Source organism: Heloderma suspectum, chromosome 1, assembly GCF_057233095.1.
Source record: "Heloderma suspectum isolate Gila_16-S chromosome 1, 16-S_ref, whole genome shotgun sequence".
NCBI classification, from domain to species: domain Eukaryota; kingdom Metazoa; phylum Chordata; class Lepidosauria; order Squamata; family Helodermatidae; genus Heloderma; species Heloderma suspectum.
The window spans coordinates 54,287,384-54,312,491 of NC_139458.1; the positions used below are offsets into that span (position 1 = coordinate 54,287,384).

At 44.0% G+C, this 25,108-nt stretch overlaps 1 protein-coding gene across 1 annotated transcript; it reads right to left on the minus strand.

Moving 5' to 3' along the window:
- Positions 1 to 1,388: 1,388 nt before the first annotated feature.
- On the minus strand, positions 1,389 to 23,473 carry PSMA6 (proteasome 20S subunit alpha 6). Its single transcript, XM_084843726.1, has 7 exons — positions 23,291 to 23,473; positions 19,370 to 19,464; positions 18,451 to 18,532; positions 17,929 to 18,084; positions 8,776 to 8,954; positions 2,900 to 2,994; positions 1,389 to 1,594 (listed from the first exon to the last, which is right to left on the minus strand). Exons 1-7 carry the CDS (start codon positions 23,364 to 23,366, stop codon positions 1,537 to 1,539), a joined length of 741 nt encoding a protein of 246 aa, XP_084699852.1. The 5' UTR covers positions 23,367 to 23,473; the 3' UTR covers positions 1,389 to 1,536.
- Positions 23,474 to 25,108: the final 1,635 nt, after the last annotated feature.

The window sequence follows — 25,108 nt, forward strand, 5'->3', positions numbered from 1 at the left end:
ATTATACAGAACTTCCTCAAGCTGTAGTGGCCATTTGAAGGTAAGGTTTCATTTTGTGTTTAATTTTGAATGTTAATTTATTGTAAGCCTCCCAGAAAAAGTTTATGATATCTGTATGCTGCCTCTTAAATAAAAAAAGTCAAGTATTTAAGCAAGGTACTGCAGGATGCCTCTGCAGTTAGCATCAGTTGTAATGTGATAAGGGGGAAAAAATTCTTGCAGTCTAATTGTTAGGACTACACATTTAGAAACATCAAGTTACAGGGGCATGCTGTGACAAAAAAGAAACAAAAGCATTTTCCTTCAGAAATACAAGGGCCAGCAGTCATCAGTTAGATGCTCTAGCAGAAATGGAAACATAGATAAAATGTAAGCACTCAAGTTGTATTATACTGTCCAGTGGGTCGAACAGATAGCAGCCTCAACTTTTGTTTGAAGAGGAAAAACCATCTTGCCTTCGGTGCTTTAACACGGGGGTGGGCAGATCTACTTTGTTTTTTTTACTAGAACATCAAGATTCACCAGCCAGAGCCAGGTGCAAAAAACCAGGCTGCCTCTGAGCACATTCTGAGCTGAAGGCTTTGTTTTCAATACTAAAACTGCACTGAGTTCACAGACCTTTCACAAAAATGTCGACTCTTGGCTACACCAAGCTTTCTTGGGGTAGCTTAACAGTAAAATAATCATTCTGTTATTGCTATGGCTAAACTACTATGAGTCATAAACCCTTGCTGATGTACTGCAAATCACCTCGAAATCTACCAGTAGATTCTGATGTGCCTTCTACCCATCCCTGCTTTAGCATATCTTTCACATTCAGAACCTTAAGGAGGTCTAGACATTGCTAATTTATCCTCAAGTGTGTTAACCTTCATTACTTTCTGATGGTTCTCTGAGTGCTGTAATAGGTTGCTGAACAGCTCAGAATCTTTTATTCCTTAACAGATGTGAATTTAATACTAATTTGTTTGCATCCTAGTTATTGGACTCTTGACTATACATTGAACAGATATGTTCACTAAGGCTGCAATCCAATACACAGTTTTACCTGGTAAATAAACTCTTTTCTGAGAAGACATGCACAGGATTGTGCTGCAAGCTTTTTATTTAATGCTGGTTCTAGAGAAGTTACAAGAGCAGTGCAACAGACCTTCTATCTGGTTTCTAATACCAGAAGAGAGTCCATTGTTACTGTGCTATAGCTATTAGTTTGGCAGGTTTAAGATAGCAGTACATTCACCCCCAGCTATCCTTGAAGGTACTTTTCCAAAGCTGCTGCCTATGGTTACTGGAGGAATGCTCGTAGCTATAAAAACACTGTAAATTTCAGGCATAGGATCACTGATACATCATGTAATTCAATGCTTGGCAATGAACGAGGACAAAGCTTTCCAAAATCTCAGTTTTATTTGTACAGAGTGAAATACATCAGATAGGGAGCATTCAATTTCCAGCCCATAATCCAGAGCCATTAACAAGTTTGGTTTTGCCAGATTATCTGGCCTGAAATAACAGAATTAGGAATTCTAAATAGAGCTAATCTCTCTCTGCTAGAGCGACAAGGTGTGTATCAATCTCTGCTTCTGTGAGGATCCTAGAAGAAGGGTGAAAACAATAGAAACAGTTTATACTTCACCTAAAAAAGCAATCTCTATTATCTGCATAATTAGAAAATCTATGTAACCTGGAACAGAGCCCGACAGCCTGTTTGACACTGGCAATTGCATGGGCTATTTATAAAACAGGGGTTCACAGAAGTACTTGCAGGTAGTGAATTTTTTAAAATCATAAATATGCTTGTCAAGTGAGAGAGGCTGCGTTTAGTCCCTAACCTTGTGCAAGGCTTCAGAGGCACTTGGAAGGAGCAACTTCCAAGAAACTTAGAAGCCCAGCATGATTACAGGGATGAGCTCTCTTTCGAAGTTCTTGGAGAAGGGCAGGGGCTCATGCCTGCAGTTGTACTGGGCTTTGGAGCAAAAGACTCACTGCTTCCAAGCATCTCTGAAGACCAATGAAACTTCAAATGAGACCCTGCTTCTGCCTATGTCAGGGAAGAGGCAAAGTCATGGTTGCCTACCAAGGAAAGCCAAAGTTCATGGGCCTTTCAAAGCAAGGAGTCAATTCTGTGCTAACTTGCACCTAATACTGCTAATATTAAATCAGAAAAGAACACATCTTATTCTGTTAATGCAGTTCCATGTCAATTTATTTATGACAATTAATTGCCTGTAAATTCTCCTGACTGATACACTTACACTTCTACCTCCTATGGTGCAGGCATTTCTCTGGACACTAAACTCTTACTGCTAGTTTAGGGCTGCTCTTACTGATCCTTTAAAACAGGACTGAACAACTTGTGGCCCTCCAGATGATGTTGGACTGCAATTCCAATCAGCCCTAACCAGCATAGCCAAAGGTGAGGGATACTGGGAGCGGCAGTCCAACAACATCTGAAGTCCACAAGTTGTCCAGACCTGCTTTAAAGTCACCCACTGTTCTTACATGGTTGGTTCTTGTGTGTTTATGCCATTCTTCACTAACCCTAACCCCTCACTTGCCCTCCTTTCTTAGAATCCTTCACACATTTAGACAGCTTCCTGCACTTCACTCTTTGAACCTTGTTTTTTTCCTAGTTCAGACTCATTTGGTAAGTTTAGTTACATGGATATACATGGATTCATTCACTGGAATTGCGATTGGGGCTGTTCAAGTGCCTCCCCCTATTACCAGAATAGTGGTTATAGGCATATTTACTAATTCACCCAATAGTATATAGTAAAATGAAATTCTCTGAATTCTAGTGCCAGGAAGTAGAAATTATTAAGACTATTTCTGTAGAAGGAGGGAACTTAGTTGGGCATAAGCAAAAAGCAGAGTTCTCCAGGCATCTTTACTTTACCTGAATTTAGGATTATCGACGGTAACAACTCCTATTTCTATTTCAGAAGGTTTGAAGTCAATGGACAAAACGGTAGAGAGGCAGGTTATTGCTGTCTAAAGTGAAGTATACACGAAAATGTGTTAGAAACATGGCAAGTAACGTTTCAATTAAAAACGCTAGTCAACATACAAACATGTTTTTTTCTTTAGTGCTAATGTATGAAAAAAGCCCAATTAAAAGAATTTCATATGCAATGTTTTAGCACAGTTTAATCCCTGTTGAGAAGTAGTGCACAGCTTAGTCTGCAGTCATCCTTGCCGTTTGGATTTGTAATGTCAGTTGTGCCGTAGATCCTAGCAATATTCAGAGCTAAAAACCAGCCACTGCATGTAAGGCAATTTTGTTAAAATCATTACTCTCCAGTTTTGGAGCAGCCTCTACAATTAACATATGCCTTGTGTGGTAGCTGCACTTACTATTCAGAAACACTCAGAACAATAATGTTTCTAAGGGTAACTGTGATCTTAAAAATGTCATTTCTTGTTCAGTCTTGTTAATTTAGATTCTGAGCTCAACCCAAACAAAGGCTCAGTGGAGATAACATTTCCTTTTCTCAATCATCACAACTACCCTGCAACATGAATTCTTTGCCATCTATACAAATGGGAAATTACCATGGGCCACTCAGTCAGTTTTTGGCTTAGCACAACCTTGTATTAAGGTTCAAGACCAACACTTTTTCCATAGGCTAAAAGGGGCTCACCAGAAAGCATCAAATCTCACATACTGGTAGTCCCTTGTACCATAACAGTAAGAACACAGGCACATTTAAAACAAATATCTTAAATACCTTAATTCTAGCAGTTAGGATTACGATTTCAAATAATTTTAAAAATGTACTTGTTTTGAGGTTAAAGTAGCTCTTATTGTTCAATTATGATCATATCAATTAAAAAACATCCATATTAGAAAAGCAGCTATTCAAGCTGTAACACAACCCAAAAAGAGCTGGCAGTATTTTTGCCAAAGCAGCAAGATTCCATTAGAAGTCTTGCATTTGCTCTGTATAAAAGTATAGACTCAAAGACAATATAGAAATTGGGATTTGTAGAGCCAGCTTTACATATCAACCACGAGTAGGAACAGTTCCGATAATAGAGGTTGCATTTTTTTAAAAGCAAGAAAATGCCACAAGGCATTTCTTTCCAATATTCAGCTTTGCCTTGCCATAAAGCAGCTGACATGCATGAACAAGCATGAAGTTAACCATTCTGATACCACTGTCCAGGAGGCATGAGATACATACACAAAAGAGGTTAAGATTTAAGGCTTATTTTGGCTAGAATGTGCAGAACATGCCCAGGGATATAGGTGATGATAGCTAATTAACATTGGCATATTGTGCAGGATACACCAAGGTGTTATATACCCCAGATAGTGGGATTCCGCAGAGCTCCAGATTTAGCACACAGTTTAGTCCATTGTGATGGCGCCTTTCGATACTATTAACCATGGTATCCTTCTGCAATGGTTCTCTGAGCTGGGAGTGGGAGGCACTGCACTGCAGTGGTTTTGCTCCTACTTGGAGGGTTGGCTCCAGAAGGTGGTGCTTGGGGAACATTGCTCGACCCTGTGGACTCTCCAATATGGGGTTCACAGGGGTCAGTTTTGTCCCCATGCTGGTCAACCTGTACATGAAACTGTCGAGTGCGGTCATCCTGAGTTTTGGAGTGCGTTGCCATCAGTACGCTGATGACACGCAGCTCTATTTCTCCTTTTCATCTTCTTCAGGTGAGGCTGTGGATGTGCTGAATCAGTGCCTGTCTGTGATAATGGACTGGATGAGGGCTAATAAACTGAAACTCAATCCAGACAAGACTGAGATGCTGTTGGTGGGTGGTTCTGCTGACCAGATGGAGGGTGTTCAACCTGTTCTGGAGGGGGTTGCACTCCCCCTGAAGGAGCAAATCCATAGCTTGGGGGTCCTCCTGGAACCATCCTTGTCACTTGAGGCTCAGGTGGCCTCAGTGGCATGGAGTGCCTTCTACCAACTTCGGTAGGTGGCCCAGCTACACCCCTTTCTGGACAGGGATAACCTGGCTTTGGTTGTCTATGCTCTGGTAATCTCCAAATTAGATTACTGCAATGCACTCTACATGGGGCTGGCTTTGAAGATGGTTCAGAAGCTGCAGCTTATGCAAAATGAGGCAGTCAGACTCATAACAGGGACCAGAAGGTCTGCACATACAAGACCGACTCTGGCCTGCTTGCACTGGCTGCCTATATGCTTCCAAGCTTAATTCAAGGTGCTGGTTTTAACCTATAAAGTCCTATATGGCTTGGGACCACAATACCTGACCGCACGCCTCTCCCGAAATTAACCAACCTGTACGCTACTCTCTGCATCTAAGGTCCTCCTCTGGGTGCCTCCTCTGAGGGAAGCTCGGAATGTGGCAACGAGGGAGAAGACCTTCTCAGTGCTGGCCCCCCCATCTGTGGAACGAGCTCCCCAATGAGGTCCGCCTGGCACCAACATTATTAACTTTTTGGCACCAGGTTAAGACCTACCTCTTTTCCCAGGCATTTGGCAGCACATGTTGAGCTTTAATTGGCCCTGGATGTGTCTTTAGTTATGACTGACAGTTCAAAGTTGTTTTTAGTTATATGCTGTTTGTGTATACTGTCTGCATTTTTATGTAAATGGCTTTTAAATTATGTATATTGTATTAATGTTTTAAGTTCTGTAAACCACCCAGAGAGCTTCAGCTATGGGGAGGTATAGAAATTTAATAAATAACAATAAGTACTGATATCCACTCATATGGCAATAGAGGCCACTACAACTGCAGACCCTGCTCATGTGATCCTCAATGCCTGGAAATTAATTTTGCAATCCACATGATCAAAAAAATGTCAGTTTGAGATCATTTACAATTTGCAGCACTTTCTTTGTAGTATATGGTATCTTGTGTCCATGCCCCAAATTATATATTGGACAAACCACAAGATCATTGAGAGCATGCAATTGAACACAAGAGCAAGATCCAGAGGTTGGTGGTTGAGGCACCTCTAACATCATATTTTATAGTACATCATCATCAGGCCGCTGATCTTAGATCCTTTGCACTGGAACAAATTCATTCTACTTCATCTACACGCATGCCATTATATGTATTGATATCCCAGAGAGAGGAGTTCTGGATTTACAAATTATCCATGATGGCACCTAATAGTCTTAACAATAAATCAGATGTATCTGTATTGTTGTAGACAATATTCCACTTTTATGTACCAGTAAGGATTTATAAATCAAACAGATGCTTGTAAAAGACTCAATTGGTTCAATATGTGACTTAACAAGTTTAATGCTGGGCCTTTAAGATCCTTGTAGATTTTTGTACAGCTGGCTCCTTTGACCTTATAAACAAGGTAGGGCAGAGCTTCCATTCAGAGCAGAAACTCAAACATCCTTGTTGAGGAAGATTGCTGCAAGAAATGGTTCTGGTCTCAGCAGCCCAGTCCCTTTTCAAGGTAATTCTTCTTTGAGGAAGTTTTTTACATGTTTTTCATAAAATGCATTCTTCATTAATTTTAATGTTTCGCTACAGTTGAAGGTTAAAGCTTATGAGGAATCATATCAGTTGAGATTTATCTCCCTAAGGAAGGTTCTCTCCAAGGAGTTGCCTCATATTCTCTAGGGTGAGATTTTTTGCTTAATTCAAGCAAATAATTTCTTATATAAAGTTTTCATTAAAAAAATTTATACACATTTCTGTATATTTTCAGTATGTAGATAATAAACATCCTTATTTGTTATAGTCAACTCTAAGTTCACTTGAATCAACTGAGACTAATTGGAACAAGAACTGTATGGTGCTTTTCTGAAGGAAGAAGACTGTGAAGAAATGTTGTTCTGAAGAAGCGTTTGAGAAATGTTTTTCTGAAGAAGTCTTGAAACATCTTATAAACCGGTATACTTGTAAAACTCGCATATTTAATTATCTATTCTGATTTTTCTATGTAATTGTCATATTGGGTTTCAAATATATTCATCCCTACCAATATTTTTGTGAAACTCTTTTTAACAATACCCTTTGGGTTCTGTGTGCCAAGTCTCAACAGGCACTGTAGAAATGAAAACTAAACCCATTTGCAGGTACCTCAGGTGATTTTGGAGAGAAGGCTGATCCAAATTAAGCAACCCTAACATTAAAATGTAAAGTTTTAAAGGTACAAAAGACCTGTTTTGCACGTCTCAGCAGCAATTCCTGGGTTGTTTAACTCCAGAATTGCTGGGGACGAGCGAAGTAACAAGCATGCTGCCTCCTGCACTCTCATCTCCACTTTCAATCAACAACTGGGCTGTTTAACCTATAAACAACCTGGAGCTTCTAGGTTTGCATGTCATGAAACAACCCAGGAACAGGGCGTTCCTGGGTTGTTAATTAAAAGCAGAAATGGCTCACGTGAACCTCACATACTCTGCCCGTCCATGGCAATTCCTGGCTTAAACAAGATCTGGAAGGCCACATGTTGCCCACCCCACCATAGACTTATCACAAGTGCTTATAGTCTGCCTGTGTGTTCAACTGTTTTACCTAATGAAGGCTGCTTAACGTTAAACCACAACTGGCAGGAACATGTTATATGAAAGTAAGATGGCAGTTAAGAGTCAGCGTGGGAGGATTTCCTAGCTTTTATAGAACAGACTTGTGAAACATGCACACAGTACATGAAAGTGTGTGCCTACATGATGCAGTGATAAGACTACATCACTTGCTCCAAATTTGTTCCAATCTAGACACCGTTAAGAGAAAATATCACACAGTGACAATGACTGCACTGAAGAACAAGAGTGGAAAACATGCTATTGTTCCCCTCCACAACTCAAACATGCTCCATTGCTTTGGATTGTAACCCAGGCTGGAAACAGTCCTACTGACTTACCTCTAGGGATGGTGGAGAATTCCGCTATGGACTCCAATGAGGCCGGATACTAAAGAATCTGCCCCCCCGGGGTCCGTGGCGGAATGGACCACTCACCTCTGCCACCCTGCGAAGTTTGCGCCAGCCGGATCCTACCTGCCGCCGGCTGGGTCCATCCGTTCACTCCACTGCAGGTCTGCAGATGCAAATGGTGTCTGGCGTAGCAGACATCATTTGCGTCCCTGCTCTTTGCCGTGATAGGCTACGCGCGAAGGAATAGGGACACAAATGGCGTCTGCTATGTAAAGATTTACGTAGCCTATCACGGCAAAGAGCAGGGATGCAAATGGCGTCTGCTACATCAGACACTTGCGTCTGCAGACGTGCAGCAGAGTAAGCGGACGGACCCAGACGGCGCAAACTTCGCGGGGTGGCAGAGGTGAGTGGTCCGTTCCGCCACAGACTCCGGGGGGCCAGATTCTTTAGAATCTGGCCTCACTGGAGTCCATAGCAGAATTCTCCACCATCCCTAGAGGTAAGTCAGTAGGACTGTTTCCAGCCTCGGTTACAATCCATAGCAATGGAGCATGTTTGAGTTGTGGAGGGGAACAATGGCATGTTTTCCACTCTTGTTCTTCAGTGCGGTCATTGTCACTGTGCAATATTTTCACTTAACAGTATACGTAGCAGACGCCATTTGCATCCCTGTCCCTTCGCGTGGTAGGCTATGTAAAGATTTACGTAGCCTATCACAGCAAAGAGCAGGGACGCAAATGGCGTCTGCTACGTCGGATGCCATTTGCGTCTGCAGACTGGCAGGGGACAGAAGTCCGGCAGTGGATGGACCTGGCTGCTGGCTCCGCGGACTTGCCGCGGAGTGGAGCCAGCCAGGGAGGATTCTGGGGGGAGGAACGGATCACCACCATCCTGCGGACTCGGGTGAGTGGGGTTCGTACACCCCTACTTACCTCCACTGTCTGCTCAAATGTCCAGTCCAATTTTTTCTTCACTTTCTTTTCAAGAAAGCTAGTGGATTCGGTCTGTTTGACTCCTGCAGCTGTGGCCTTAAACCCGCAGTAGTATCCTGCTGGATCACACTTGTATACCTGAGGATTGTTTTCTTCGTCAATGCCAATCATAATCACACCTTTGAAGAAATAATAGTTTTAAAGTAGTATTTTAAACAAGCCTAACATTTCTAATTATTAGGAATCTCATTCCTAGTCAAGGCTTTCTACACACTCCCATTATTATGCTAATAGGCAAGACATAGATAACTAGGCTTTAACAACTCCACTCACTATGGCGAGTGTGATGAACCACCAGCCTTCCTACCAACTCTGAAGCTGCAGAGGTGGGCAGGAATTTGGGCAGCTGCACGGTGATGCCTGTCAACTCCCCAGCTCCAAAGTTGGGAAGAAGATTGGGGATTCTTTGGCAACTGTGCAGCCAAAGTGCCCATACAACACTGACCATGCAGGGCTCAACCAGCAACCATCTCCCACCACCTTTTACAGCTGAAGCAGGAAAGGAAGGCAGAGGGCTGGATGCTGCTGCCTGGAGGTGATTTGGGTGGCTCTAGGCAGCACTGAACAATTCATACTCCCTGTCCTTCCTTCAAGAAAGGCAGGCAGGCAGCTGTGGGTGTGCTGGGCATTGCTGCACCCAAGCAGCCTGCTCCACACCAGCCCTTCCCTTGGGAAACTACAGCAGGAAGATTGAAAGGTGGGGGGAGGGCTGACAAGTGCCTGGCCAGCCAAAGATTGTACAACCCTGTGCATATACACACTGCTGGAAGAGTCACCTTTGTCAACACACAATCTGTTAATTGTAGTGGACTGTGGGGTCAATGCTGTATTGACTCCATACAGAGACAGAGCCATCTGCTTCCTAGGAAACACAAGAGCCATGCTAGATCAAAACAAAGGCGTAGTCCAGCATCCTGTTTCCCACAGTGGCTAACCCAATGCTCACAAGAAGGACATGAGCACAATAACACCCTCCCGTAATAAACAGCCATCACAAAGAGCAACCCTTGATAGCCTCACCTTCATTAATTTATTTAATGACCTTTTAAAGCCTCCAAGTTGATGGCCATTACTACATCTCGTGGCAGCAAATTCCATAGTCTGACTTTGTGCTGTGTGAAGTAGTACTTCCTTTTATCTCCCCTGAATTTCCCATCATTCTGCTTCACTGGATGACCCCAGGTTCTAGTACTATAGACTCTCAACATGCACAATTTTATACACCTTTATCGTATAATGTCCTCCCCTTACTCACCCTCTTTCAAAACTAATTAATCCCCAACGTTGTAACCTTTCTTCATATGGGAGATGCTACAGTCCCTGAACATTCTGTTGTCCTTTTCTGTACCATTTTTAGCTTTACAGTTTCTTTTTTGAGGTCTAGCAACCAGAATGGTACAAAGTATTCCAAGTTTACAGTCAGGGCCAGAAATATTGGAACAGGGATAACTGTTTTGGCAGTTGGCCTCTGTACACCACCACACTGAAGTTGAAAGGAAACACACCCAGATGGGAGCGAAGTCAGGACTTTCAGCTGTAATTCAAGGGGTTTGACAAAAATGGGGCACTAACCATTCAGGAAGGACAGCCAGTGGCATGCACCCCTCCCCCCCGCCCATCGTTGGTGGCTCATCAGTAATGGAACAAACCAACATCATTTCAAACTTAAGGATCGCCTTTAATACCTGGATGAAAATCCTTTGCAGTCAATGACTGCCTGAAGTCTGGAAACCATGGATATGAGCAAATGCTGAGTTTCCTCCCTCGAGATGCTTTGCCAGGCCTTCACTGCAGCTGCCTTCAGCTGCTGCTTGTTTGTGGGTCTTACTGAAGACAATGCTGAAGGCAGAAAGTGAAAAGCATGCTCTATTGGGTTGAGATCAGGTGACTGACTTGGCCATTGAAGAACATCCCACTTCTTTGCCTTGAGAAACTCTTGGGTAGCTTTTGCTGTATGTCATTATCCATCTGCAATATGAAGCAGCATCCTATCAATTTGGCAGCATTTGGCTAAATCTGAGCAGAAAGTATAGCCCTATACACTTCAGAATTCATCCTACTGCTTTTATCAGCAGTCAGTTCATCAATAAACACCAGTGACCCGGTTCCATTGGCAGCCATAACACTGCCTCCACCATGTTTGACAGATGATGTGGTATGCTTTGGATCATGAGCTGTTCCTTTCCTTCTCCATATTTTTCTCTTCCCATTCTGGTACAAGTTAATCTTGGTTTCATCAGTCCAAAGAATCTTATTCCAAAACTGGGCAGGCATTTTAGGTGTTTGCTGGCAAAGGCTAATCTGACCTTTCTGTTCTTGAGCATTACCATGGTTAAGCACCTTGTTGTGAAGCCTCTGTATTTACATTCATAAAGCCGTCTCTTGACTGTAGATGTTGATGATGACATGCCTACCTCCGTAAGAGCATTCTTGACCTGGCTAGATGTTGTGAAAGGGTTCCTCTTCACCATGAGCAGAATTCTGCGGCCATCCACTTTAGTTGTCTTCTGTGGTCTTCCAGGCCTTTTGCTGTTGCTGAGCTTGCCAGTTAAAGCCTTCTTTTTCAGGATGTTCCAAACTGTTGTGTTGGCCACTCCCACTGTTTTTGCTATCTCTCTGATGGGTTTATTTTGTTTCCTCAGCCTAATGATGGCCTCCTTCACTCGCATGGACACCTCTGTGGACGTGGACCTCATGTTGGGAGTTCCAGTGAACAGCTACCAAATGCAAATGTAACACTCAGAACCACCTCCAGGCCTTTTATCTGCTTGATTGGTCATGGGGTACCCAGGAAACAGGCCACACCTGGCCATGCAGCTGCTTGTCAGCCATTCCTCCATTACTTATGAGCCACCAACGATGGGTGTGTGTGAATGCCACTGGCTGTCCTTCCTGAAGGGTTAGTGCCCCACTTTTGTCAAGCCCCCTGAATTACAGCTGAAAGTCCTGACTTCGCTCCCATCTGGGTGTGTTTCCTTTCAACTTCAATGTGGTGGTGTGCAGAGGCCAACTGCCAAAACAGTTATCCTTGTTCCAATATTTCTGGCCCTGACTGTAGTTGTACCATAAATCTGTATAATGGCATTATGATATAGGCAGCCTTAAACTTGATTGTTTATTTTGCTAGACCTCAATATTCCATTTTATATGGAATAATCTTCTCCATTTTAAAATGTTATTTGAAATACATTCCCGTCTTTAAAATCTACATTTCCTAAAAAGCCAACTTTCAAATTAGAAAGCAGGGCAGGCATAAAAGCAGAAGAAATCCTGAACATCTTCCACTGCAGTCCTACATAACATTTGAAAGGAGATTTGTGAGAATAATTAGACTTGTTTAACTTGGAAGTAACTTCCAATTCTTAATAAATGCACAGATTTCATTTGATGCTTCTCAAATGCACATCTGATCATGACTGGAAGGTTAAGTGCAGAATAAAGTATGCAGTACAGGCATAAGTGATCCCCTTCATGGATCACTGCCTTGTTGTGGCGAAGGGGCTTGCGTAACTCAGTGAAGCCATAAGCTATGCCGTGCAGGGCCACCCAAGACGGACAGGTCATGGCAGAGAGTTCTGACAAAATGTGGTCCACTGGAGAAGGAAATGGCAACCCACTCCAGTATTCTTGCCAAGAAAACCCCATGGAACGTATCACAAGGCTAAAAGATATGACGCCAGAAGATGAGACCCTCAGGTCGGAAGGTGTCCAATATGCTACTGGGGAAGAGCAGAGGGTATTTCCAAGTAGCGCCAGAAAGAGTGAAGCGGCTGGGCCAAAGCCAAAAGGACACTCAGCTGTGGATGTGTCTGGCGGTGAAAAGAAAATCCGATGCTGTAAAGAACAATATTGTTTAGGAACCTGGAATGTCAGATCAATGAATCAAGGTAAGCTGGAGGTGGTCAAACATGAGATGGCAAGATTGAACATCGACATCTTGGGAATCAGCGAACTCAAATGGACAGGCATGGGCGAATTTAATTCAGGTGACCATCATATCTACTATTGTGGGCAAGAATCCCTTAGAAGAAATGGAGTAGCACTCATAGTCAACAAAAGGGTGGGAAAAGCAGTACTGGGGTACAATCTTAAAAATGATAGAATGATCTCAGTACGAATCCAAGGCAAACCATTCAACATCACAGTAATTCAAGTCTATGCCCCAACCACTGAGGCTGAAGAAGCTGAGGTTGATCGGTTCTATGAAGACCTACAACACCTTCTAGAACTAACACCAAAAAAAGATGTCCTCTTCATCATAGGGGATTGGAATGCTAAAGTAGGAAGTCAAGAAATCACCGGGATAACAGGCAGGCATGGCCTTGGTGTACAAAATGAAGCAGGACAAAAGCTAATAGAGTTTTGCCAAGAGAACATGCTGATCATAGCAAACACTCTTTTCCAACAGCACAAGAGGCGACTCTACACATGGACGTCACCAGATGGTCAATATCGAAATCAGATTGATTATGTCCTTTGCAGCCAAAGATGGAGAAGCTCCATACAGTCAGTAAAAACAAGACCTGGAGCTGACTGTGGCTCAGATCATGAGCTGCTTCTTGCAAAATTTCGGCTTAAATTGAAGAACGTCGGGAAAACCACTAAACCTTTCAGGTATGACCTAAATCATATCCCTGATGAATATACAGTGGAGGTGAGGAATAGATTTCAGGGATTAGACCTGATAGACAGAGTGCCTGAGGAACTATGGACAGAGGTCCGTAACATTGTTCAGGAGGCAGCAACGAAATCCGTCCCAAAGAAAAAGAAATGCAAGAAAGCCAAGTGGCTGTCTGATGAGGCTTTACAAGTAGCTCACGAAAGAAGGGAAGCGAAAAGCAAGGGAGAAAGGGGAAGATATATCCAACTGAATGCAGAGTTCCAGAGAATAGCAAGGAGAGACAAGAAGGCCTTCTTAAATGAACAATGCAAAGAAATCGAGGAAAACAACAGAATGGGAAAGACTAGAGATCTCTTCAAGAAAATTGGAGATCTCAAGGGAACGTTTTGTGCAAAGATGGGCATGATAAAGGACAAAGAAGGCAGGGACCTAACAGAAGCAGATGAGATTAAGAAGAGGTGGCAAGAATACACAGAAGAACTATACAGGAAAGATCTGAATGTCCCTGATAGCCATGATAGTGCGGTCACTGAACTTGAGCCGGACATCCTAGAGAGTGAAGTCAAGTGGGCCTTAGGAAGCATTAGTAACAACAAAGCTAGCGGAGATGACAATATTCCAGCCGAGCTATTTAAAATCCTAAAAGATGATGCTGTTAAAGTGCTGCATTCAATATGCCAACAAATCTGGAACACTCAACAGTGGCCACAAGACTGGAAAAGGTCAGTTTACATTCCAATTCCAAAGAAGGGCAACGCCAAAGAGTGTTCAAACTACCGCACAATTGCGCTCATTTCACATGCCAGCAAGGTGATGCTCAAAATCCTACAAGCTAGGCTTCAGCAGTATGCGAACCGAGAACTACCGGAAGTACAAGCTGGGTTTCGAAGAGGCAGAGGAACTAGAGATCAAATCGCCAACATTCGCTGCATCATGGAGAAAGCAAGAGAATTCCAGAAAAACGTCTATTTCTGCTTCATTGACTACGCTAAAGCCTTTGATTGTGTGGATCACAACAAACTGTGGCAAATTCTTAAAGTGATGGGAGTACCAGATCACCTTACCTGCCTCCTGAGAAACCTCTACGAGGGTCAAGAAGCAACAGTAAGAACCAGAGATGGAACAACCGATTGGTTCAAAATTGGGAAAGGAGTACGACAAGGCTGCATATTGTCACCCTGCTTATTTAACTTATATGCAGTGTACATCATGAGAAATGCCGGGTTGGATGAATCAGAGGTCGGAATTAAGATTGCCGGGAGAATTATCAACAACCTCCGATATGCAGACGATACCACCCTAATGGCAGAAAGCGAAGAGGATCTCAAGAGCCTCTTGTTGAGGGTGAAAGAGGAGAGTGCAAAAGCTGGTTTGAAACTCAACATTAAAAAAACTAAGATCATGTCATCTGGCCCTATCACTTCCTGGCATATAGAAGGGGAAGAAATGGAAGCAGTGACAGATTTTACTTTCTTGGGCTCCAAGATCACCGCAGATGGTGACTGTAGCCATGAAATTAAAAGACGCTTGCTCCTTGGGAGGAAAGCTATGGCCAACCTAGACAGCATAGTAAGAAGCAGAGACATCACCTTGCCGACAAAGGTCCGTCTAATCAAAGCTATGGTTTTCCCAGTAGTAATGTATGGCTGTGAGAGCTGGACTATAAGGAAGGCTGAGCACCGAAGAATTGATGCTTTCGAACTGTGGTGCTGGAGAAGACTCTTACGAGTCGCCTGGACTGCAAGGAGGTCAAATCAGTCCATCCTAAAGGAAATCAAGCCTGAGTGCTCATTGGAAGGACAGATAATGAAGCTGAAGCTCCAATATTTTGGCCACCTAATGCGAAGAGAAAACTCCCTGGAAAAGACTCTGATGCTGGGAAAGACTGAAGGCAAAAGGAGAAGGGGACGGCAGAGGATGAGATGGCTAGATAGCATCACGGATGCAATGAATATGAACTTGAGCATGCTCCGGGAGAGAGCGCAGGACAGGAAGGCCTGGCGTGCTATTTTCCATAGGGTCACGAAGAGTCGGACACGACTGAACGACTGAACAACAACAACAGGCATAAGGCCTCTGCAAGTCTGTTACACAACCTAATAATCTTAAACAATTCTGAAACCAGGCAAGACTGAGATAATGATGGTTGATAAATACTGTAATCTAGAGTAGACACACCCATCAATAGTGGTCAGCAACCATAATTAACACTCAGATGCAATTTTGCTATGTGAAAAGAATTCCAAAAGACTGTACCTTCTATTCAGACTGAGCAGATACAATTCCTGCCTTTGTAACCTCACTCAACTGTTGTGCACCCCACATGCAGCTAACTCTGACAATACAGACAGTACATGTCACTGTTCTGTTGAGATACCCTCCTTTTTTGGCGCACTGAATCAAATGTATTGGGGTGTCTACACGTGTAACTGTTCAAGGTTAACAATTTTAGGGGGAAGGGATAGACCCAAGCCTGCAATGCTGAAGAAAGGAAGCCATTTTGATCCAGAAGAACCCTGTTGATTCTTCTGGACCTCTCAGCAGCTTTTGATACCAGCAACCATGGTATCCTTCTGGATCGTTTATCTGGACTGGGCTTGGGAGGCACAGTTTTAAAGTAGTTCTGGTTCTTTATGGAGCAGTGGTCTCAGGTGGTGGTGCTAGGGGACTTTGGCTCCACCCCATGGCCATTAGCCTGTGGGGTGCCGCAAGGTTCTATCTTGTCCCCATGCTTTTTAACATCTACATGAAACCACTGGGGGAATTCATCAGGAGGTTTGGGTTGAAACGTCAACCCATCAGTATGCGGATGATACTCAGCTCTACCTCTCGTTTCCATCTGCACATCCCAGGGAGGCTGTGGAACTCCTGAACCAGTGTCTGGAGGCTGTTTTGGGATGGATGAGGGTGAACAAGCTCAAACTTAATCCAGACAAGATGGAGGTACTGTGGGTTGGGAAAACAACTACTTTGGATGGAGGTTTACAACTGGTCTTAGATGGGGTTGCACTCCCCCTGGAAGACCAAGTGCACAGTCTGGGAGTCCTCCTGGACTCTAAGCTAACTGGGGAAGCCCAGGTGGTTGTGGTGTCCAGGAGTGCTTTTTACCAGCTTAGGCTGGTACGCCAACCGCAGCCCTATCTGGACAGGACAGACCTTGCCTCAGTTATCCATGCGCTAGTCACGTCCAGGCTGGACTACTGTAATGTGGTATACTTGAGGCTGCCTTTGAAGATGGTTTGGAAACTTCAGCTTGCGCAGAATGCGGCTGCCCAAGTATTGGTGGGGGTGAGCCGATTTGATCACATAACACCTATATTGTGCCAGCTGCACCGGTTACCGGTGTGTTTCTGAGCCCAATTTGAAGTGCTGTTTTTGACCTTTAAAGCCTTAAATGGTTTGGGACCAAGTTATCTGAAGAACCGCCTTCACCCATATCAGCCTGCCTGCACTTTAAGATCAGAAAGAGAGGCCCTTCTGATGTGCCCACCTTTGAGAGCAGTCAGGTGGGTGAACACACGTGAGAGGGCCTTCTCTGTAGTGGCCCCACACCACTGGAACAAGCTGCCATCGGAGGCAACAAGCTGCCATTGGAACAAGCTGCCACCACTGCAGATTTTTAAGAAGGCCTTGAAAACATATTATTTTACCTTGCTCTTCTTATGATACGATTCCTATTGTTGCTGTCAAAGCTGTTAACATTGTTGCTGGTTTTATTGTTGGCTTTTATTGTTGTTTTTGTCACTTTTAATATTTTAACTGTATTTATGTATTTTATTGCTGTAAGCCGCCTTGGGACGGCTTCTGCCCTGAAAGGCGGCCACGGTATATTTTAAATAAATAATTTTTTAAAAAATACTGAAGTCATTCCCATACCTCATGCAAATATTAGTACAACATCAGGGATAAAAATGTGAGATGACTGGTCTGGACAGACCCTTCGCTTTTGTTTATTTCAGTTCATGGAAGCTTCTGAAAGCTGGAATGGGCTTACAGACGAAGTACCTCTCTGGTTCTATTTTTCCCAGACACGCAAGGCATGAGTGTCTCTATGAGAAACTCCCTTCGGGGGGGGGGGGGGAGAGCAGTGTTTGCACTTCCTACTTACCATTCTCTAGGAAAATACAGCAGCACTTTCCTGAGAGGTTCAAGGTTTCCAGAAAGTTGTACTAATGGCCTATATTGTTGCTGGAAGACATGGGAACCACAGAGAAACAGGAAGTAGGCCTGTGCTGCTACGTTAGACAGTTCTATGGGCTACAGAGAAAAGGCCTAGCACCAACTATAAACGGGAATGCTCGGAGTGTTTACGCTGTTGTTAAAACATGAATCTTGTGCTAGCCATACCATTTCACCCAGCTTGGATAGGATGAGATTTTCTATGCATTTACAGCCCAATCCCCAAAGGACTGCAGCAGTAGCTTCCCAAAGTTTTGAAATGTTATTTTCAGCTTATATTTTGCTATACTTACAGCAACCAAGAGGTCTCATTTCAGCATTTTGTGTGTAGACCTGAGAAATGTCTGCAATCCTTTTACACAGCATATCCACTGGAATGTCATAGCCATACTTGTATTTCCAATTTGCAGCCTCATAACGGGCTCTCTGCACCTGGGACCTGCTGTCAGCTGACAATAAAAAAAAAGAACTGAAGTCATTCCCAAGAAAAAGTCCACTAATATCTGAATACGAAGCTAATTTGTTTCCTGTAAAAGGTACAACATATTGAAACTCCTACCCCTCCAAGGTCTCGATTTATTTATGTAGCAATTTTTTATCCCATCTTCTGGGATAAAAGTATTCGCAGGACTATTAGCTGATGTCTCATCCAGGAACTACAGAGGTGGTACTACATGCAATGCCTTTGCATCATCATCTAGGCTATGAAATGTTAAGATTCACTATATATTTAACAAAAAATAAAGTCCGAAATATCAGCTTCAGATCAACATTGTAGGTCACCCAGCCATTTGCTATCTAGGTAATTTTTATACCTGTCATTCCTGTCATTACACATCCAATATTTTCAGTTATTCTGAATAAGTGAGTCACTGTGCTGGAATCCAGTAGCTTGTCCTAATAGATAAAACAAAAGTCACTGTCAACAGTATATCGCTAACATAAAATGAGGTTTCTACTTCATTAAGGAAAAACTTAAAATGTCACCTTTAAAACCACCAACACCACCTTCTAAAAACTCTGCAGCCCAGTACTATTAGTATGGGAAGAAGATGGTGTGGTGTAAATCCTGAATGCCTATTATCTGGAAACAAAGAGCTTTTAGAATGGCCATGTCTGAACAGCCTCAGGTTTGTATGCTTTCCTCCCTCCAGCATGGTTTTAAGTTGGCTTCTTTCAAACAAGTCATAGTTAACGTTAACCACAGTTTGCCGGTTTGGACAACACAACAAGTGGTTAATTAGCTCCACTGGAGAAGAACACTTGCTGTGGGTTTTTCTCATCACACTTTGCGTGACATTAGAGCTAGGCTAACGTTGTGGAAGAACCTGTTATTACTTTAACGATCAGCTATTTCAGTAGCAAATAAAACACTGATGCCAGGCACACATTTGATGGACAAGAATAAAAGAGCCAAGTCCTTAACTTTGGGGAAATTAACCCAGCATGCAGTTTTATCAGAACAATTATCAGTCTCCTCTTTTGGTTTGTGCACCTGGAAAAGCAGCAACACTACACAAGATGAGTGGCTAACTGTATTGCCCCAGAATTTCCAAGCCCAGTTCTTAATGAGCTCATTTGATGCTCCAAAGCACTCTATCACACTTCAATAATGAGAACAAAGAGTAGTGGATTTAATAATTACAGATCAACAAGGATACACACTAGCCTGGCATGTTATCAGGGAGAAATCAGGTCAGACATTGCAGGTTTTGCCACAGTGTCATTACTTACAGGTACTTTCTTCTGTGTGACGACAACTGCACAGTCCTTTCCACGAACAGCTACTGATGTAAGGCCCCCCTGGTTTATGGCCTTAAATGCATATTCTAATGGTACATTAAACACAGTCAGATATTTGGCAATAATGTTATAGCAGCAGTAGCATCTAAATGCTCTGACTCTCACCGACAGCCAATTATTTATGTCTGTAACAGTACTTTGTACAAAGTGTTACACAACTTGAAATCAATGTAAGCATGCGCTAGATTTTCATAGTTCTATATAGCATTTGGACATCCAGATAATGACGATTTACATTTTTCTCATTCCACATTTACATGATGTATTTTTCTTCACTATCAGGCACTGAAATTATTTTTGTTTTCTTACGGAAAATTGCTCTTCCCTTGGATTGCATGGACCTATTAACCCTACTCTGAATCACTGGCATTCATAATCATAACATGGACACCTGAGCTTTAGGAACATAACATGGACATTTGAGGTTTAGAACCATCTTGGAAATACAATAGCATTCCTTAAGCCTCTAGTTAAAAAGACAACAGTAAATGCCACAGGCAAACTGCACATCTTCTACATCTCACCTCAAAGCCCCCCCTATTAAGGAAGAAGGCAGTTATATGCAAAATCCTGACATCATTGCGGGAACTGCCGCTAAACTTAGTCATAGGATCATAGAATAGTAGGGATGGAAGGGACCTATAAGACCATCGAGTCCAACCCCCTGCTCAATGCAGGAATCCAAGTCAGAGCATCCCTGACAGATGGCTGTCCAGCCTCGTCTTGAATGCCTCCAGTGTGGGAGAGCCCACCACCTCCCTAGGTCATTGGTTCCATTATTGTATTGCTCTAACAGTCAGGAAGTTTTTCCTGATGTTCAGCCGGAATCTGGCTTCCTGTAACTTGAGCCCATTATTCCGTGTCCTGCACTCTGGGATGATCAAGAAGAGATCCTGGCCTTCCTCTCTGTGACAACCTTTCAAGTACTTAAAGAGCACTATCATATCTCCCCTCAGTCTTCTCTTCTCAAGGCGAAACATGCCCAGTTCTTCCAGTCTCTCCTCACAGGGATTTGTTTCCAGCCCCTGATCATCTTCGTTACCCTCCTCTGAACCCTCTCCAGTTTGTCTGCATCCTTCTTCAAGTGTGATGCCCAGTACTGGACACAGTACTCCAGATGAGGCCTAACCAGTGCTGAGTAGAGGGGAACTAGTACTTCCCGGGATTTGGAAGCTATGCTTCTATTAATGCAGCCCAAAAGAGCATTTGCCTTTTTTGCAGCCACATCACAGTGTTGGCTCATATTCAGCTTGTGATTTCCAACAATTCCAAGATCTTTCTCGCTTGTAGTATTGTTGAGTCAAGTATCCCCCATCTTGTAACTGTGCATTTGGTTTCTTTTTCCTAGATGCAGAACTTGGCATTTATCCCTGTTAAATTTCATTCTGTTGCTTTCTGCCCAGTGCTCTAGTCTATCAAGATTGCTTTGAATTTTGTTTCTGTCTTCCAGGGTATTAGCTATCCTGCCCAATTTTGTGTCACCTGCAAATCTGATATGCGTTCCCTGCACCTCCTCCTCCAAGTCATTAATAAAAATGTTGAAGAGCACTGGGCCCAGGACTAAGCCCTGTGGTACCCCGCTCGTTACCTCTCCCCAGTTCCCAATGATAAGCACTCTTTGAGTTCGATTCTGTAGCCAACTGTAGTTGTTTCATCCAGCCCACTTTTAGCAAGTTTGCTAATCAGAAAAAAGTAAAAAGCTAGTAAAAAGCTCAGCACCGAGAAAGGCATTAGGTAGTTGTTGTAGTTGTTGTTCAGTCGTTAAGTTGTGTCTGATTCTTCGTGATCCCATGGACCATAGCACGCCAGGCCTTCCTGTCCTCCGCTCTCTCCCGGAGTGTGCTCAAGTCCATACTCATTGCATCGGTGATGCTATCTAGCCATCTCATCCCCTGCTGTCCTCTTCTCCTTTTGCCTTCAATCCTTCCCAGCATCAGGGTCTTTTCCAGGGAGTTTTCTCTTCGCATTTGGTGGCCAAAATATTTCAGCTTCAGCTTCAGTATCTGTCCTTCCAATGAGCACTCAGGGTTGATTTCCTTTAGGATTGACTGATTTGACCTCCTTGCAGTCCAGGCGACTCATAAGAGTTTTCTCCAGCACCACAGTTCGAAAGCATCGACTCTTCGGCGCTAAGCCTTCCTTATAGTCCAGCTCTCACAGCCATACGTTGCTACTGGGAAAACCATAGCTTTGATTATACGAACCTTTGTCCGCAAGGTGATGTCTCTGCTTCTTACTATGCTGTCTAGGTTTGCCATAGCCTTCCTCCCAAGGAGCAAGCGTCTTTTAATTTCATGGCTACAGTCACCATCTGCGGTGATCTTGGAGCCCAAGAAAATAAAATCTGGCATTGCTTCCATTTCTTTCCCTTCTAAATGCCAGGAAGTGATGGGGCCAGATGCCATGATCTTAGTTTTTTTAATGTTGAGTTTCAAACCAGCTTTTGCACTCTCCACTTTCACCCTCAGCAACAGGCTGTTTAGATCCTCTTCGCTTTCTGCCATTAGGGTGGTATCGTCCGCGTATCTAAGGTTGTTGATAATTCTCCGGGCAATCTGAATTCCAACCTGTGATTCATCCAACCTGGCGTTTCTCATGATGTACTCTGCACATAAGTTAAATAAGCAGGGCGACAATATGCAGCCTTGTCGTACTCCTTTCCCAATTTTGAACCAATCGGTTGTTCCATGTCCGGTTCTTACTGTTGCTTCTTGACCCTCGTAGAGGTTTCTCAGGAGACAGGTAAGGTGGTCTGGTACTCCCATCACTTTAAGACTTTGCCACGGTTTGTTGTGATCCACACAATCAAAGGCTTTAGCGTAGTCACTGAAGCAGAAATAGACGTTTTTCTGGAATTCTCTTGCTTTCTCCATGATCCAGCGAATGTTGGCGATTTGATCTCTAGTTCCTCTGCCTCTTCGAAACCCAGCTTGTACTTCCAGTTGTTCTCGGTTTGCATACTGCTGAAGCCTAGCTTGTAGGATTTTGAGCATCACCTTGCTGGCATGTGTAAAAGATGTCCTCACCCATAACAGCAAAAATGATGAACTCTAGATACCACCATACATATTGATTCTGAGTATCTTCGCAGGAGTGGGCAATTTGTAGTCCAAAACATTTGGAGGGCCACAACCCCCAATAGCCCTCACCACTGACTACACTGGCTAGGGCTGATGGGAGTTGTAAGCCAAAACATCTGGAGGGCCACAGGTTGCCACCCCCACCTTAAAGGTTTTATTTCTGAGCCTGTTATCCTAAAGTGGTCTGGTATTTATTATGATCACAACCTAGTTTTGTAAAAGTTACTGGGACTCTACTTATTACCAAAGTGACAGTATACAACCTATTTGTACGCAATTACATCTGCACATCCCAGTCTAACCTGTAATGAACAGAGTGACCTGAAGCAAGGGAAGTCTAAGATCCTGAACATTAAACAGTTGTATAAGAGAGGAAATTCCAGTAGGTGTAACTTAGTTATGAAAAGGTTAACACTTATTAAAGGGTATTATATGAGCCCTTCCCATCTAACTAGTGTCAGAGAACATCCTGGCTTGCGCCGGGGCTGCTTTGTTTCAGTTTCGCTTTTAAACGGGGCCATTCTTGCTGCGCAAGGCTGCCCATCTTTTGCAGCAAGACACCCAACTCTCTGACACGGAGGAGCATCATCTCCCTGAAAGCGACGAAGGCAGAAGGGAAAGCGCTGCTCCTTACATCTAACTTTAGACAGGGCAGCGGGGGCGGCTGTTCCTATTGTTGTGCACGCTCCTCCTCTTCCCCACCCCCACTCTATGGAGAGGAGGGAAGGAGGGGCCCTGGGCCATGACGGGGCGGTTCTTGCCAGACACTCACCTACTTGGTAGAGGCGTCCCTCGGGGGAGAAGATAGTGATATGCCGGTCGAACCCGGCGCTGGAGCCTCGGGACATGGCGGCGTAGAAAAAGAAAGAGCGGGGGCAGCGGACCGGGTAGCCGTCTGCGGGGGCAGCATGCAAGGGCTGCTTCCAGCGACCGGAGTGCGAGCCACCGCAGGAGTACTTCCGGGGCAACCTGCCCCCGCGCAGGCGCAGTTAGCCGCCGTGATCACGGGAAGCGAAAGAATCAGCGGGTCGCTTTGCTCCTTAGTCATTGTAGACAACGCGCAGGCGCAGCACGCGTCGAGGCTTGCGCCTCGCGGAGCGAGAAATAAAGCTGGCCTCCGCCGCGGGTGTTTGCTTTCTGAGCATGCGCAAGGAGAAGGCGTCCTCCGCTTCGTTAGCTTCTGAATCGGCGTAATGGATGGCGCATGCGTACGTCTTAAGTGCGGCTGACATCTCTCGAGGCGCGGTTAGCCTTATGTCTGGCGACGCGTCCCAAATATTTCACTAATAGGGCGCAATCCTATGCCTGTTTAGACAGAAGAAAGGATGCCGGCTGTGAAATGCTGGGAGTCGTAGAAGTTTCTTTCTGCCTAAACGTGCATGGGGTTGCGCTATAAAGGAGCGCCTCTGTCAAAAGCCCTACGTCGGGGAGCATTCATTATCCGGGCGCCGCCTTTCCTCCCTAAGCCGCGTCGTCGAGCGGGGATTGCCGCGAGATTTTTTGCCTTTGTACGGCTCCTGTGCTTTTCACTGCAAGGTGACAGGCAAATATTCAAAGGCACAGCTGTCCCTGCAGCAACAGCTTCAGGCCAAAAAAAGTAAAAAAAGCTTCCCCTGAATGTCTGCCTATTATGCACGCAGCTGCTAAAACATAGGCGTGGCGAAGGAAATACAATAGGGGCTGTGCTGGAGAAGAAGATGGTATCGTTTCTATACTTGCTGATTCAAGCCCCTGGTGCCTGCAGCTTGTACAGCCCCCACCCCCAGGGGTAGGCAACTTGTGGCCCTCCAGACGTTGAGCTGCTATTCCCACTGGCTATGGCTGATCAGAGTTGCACTCCCAACAATATCTGGAGGGCCACAAGTTGCCCACCCCATCTGCAAGAAACTATGTTTGTTATAAGGATGTTGCAGCAGTCTGTGGTTACGATTTGCTACAAGACCCTTATGTTTTCTCCTTAGTGGTTTGGGAACCCCTACCAGAAAACACACTCGAGAGGACTCCACATTGCGGGTGGAGGAATATCCACTGTTGCTAATTCTGTACATTTTTTCATTCGCTTAGTGCAAGTACTTGTTATTTCAGTGCCTTGGTTAGGTCTGTGGGTTCACTTCAGCATTCCATCCTCATTACTTCATCCTTCTTGGCAGACCTCTCCTACAGCTGCTAAATTTAAGCCTATAGGTTATTTTGCTGTTTCCATGAAAGAAGGAACTTGGGTACGGTTGAAAAATCACATTTGCTTCCCAAATTAGAAATGCTTAAGAGTTACACCAGGGTCTTGTAGCAAATCGAAACCACAGACTGCTGCAACATCCTTATCAGTAGCCAGACTCCTGCTATCATTTTACTTCACATCTTTTCCCCATCACTATACTCTCATCATATACACCCCACCTTTAAAAGGCCACTTGACACATAATTGTTTCTACACAGGTATTTCTTATTTGGGGGAAGCATATGTCATAATGTGTGAATGGTTGCAGTAATGCCTATGTGTTGAGTCCATGTACTATTAGCAACAGAAAGCTAATATATGCATTCTTACTTGCTTAGGGAAAAAAATGAGCAAAGCAGCCCTAAAAATGCA

Bases quoted from the DNA above. Each gene is read 5' to 3' on its own strand.
- PSMA6 (XM_084843726.1), bottom strand. From the start codon at position 23,366: ATGTCCCGAGGCTCCAGCGCCGGGTTCGACCGGCATATCACTATCTTC. The intron at 19,465-23,290 runs GTGAGTGTCTGG...ATGTACCATTAG, and splicing joins GGGACGCCTCTACCAAGTAG to AATATGCATTTAAGGCCATA. The intron at 18,533-19,369 runs GTAAGTAATGAC...TTTATCTATTAG, and splicing joins TCACACAGAAGAAAGTACCT to GACAAGCTACTGGATTCCAG.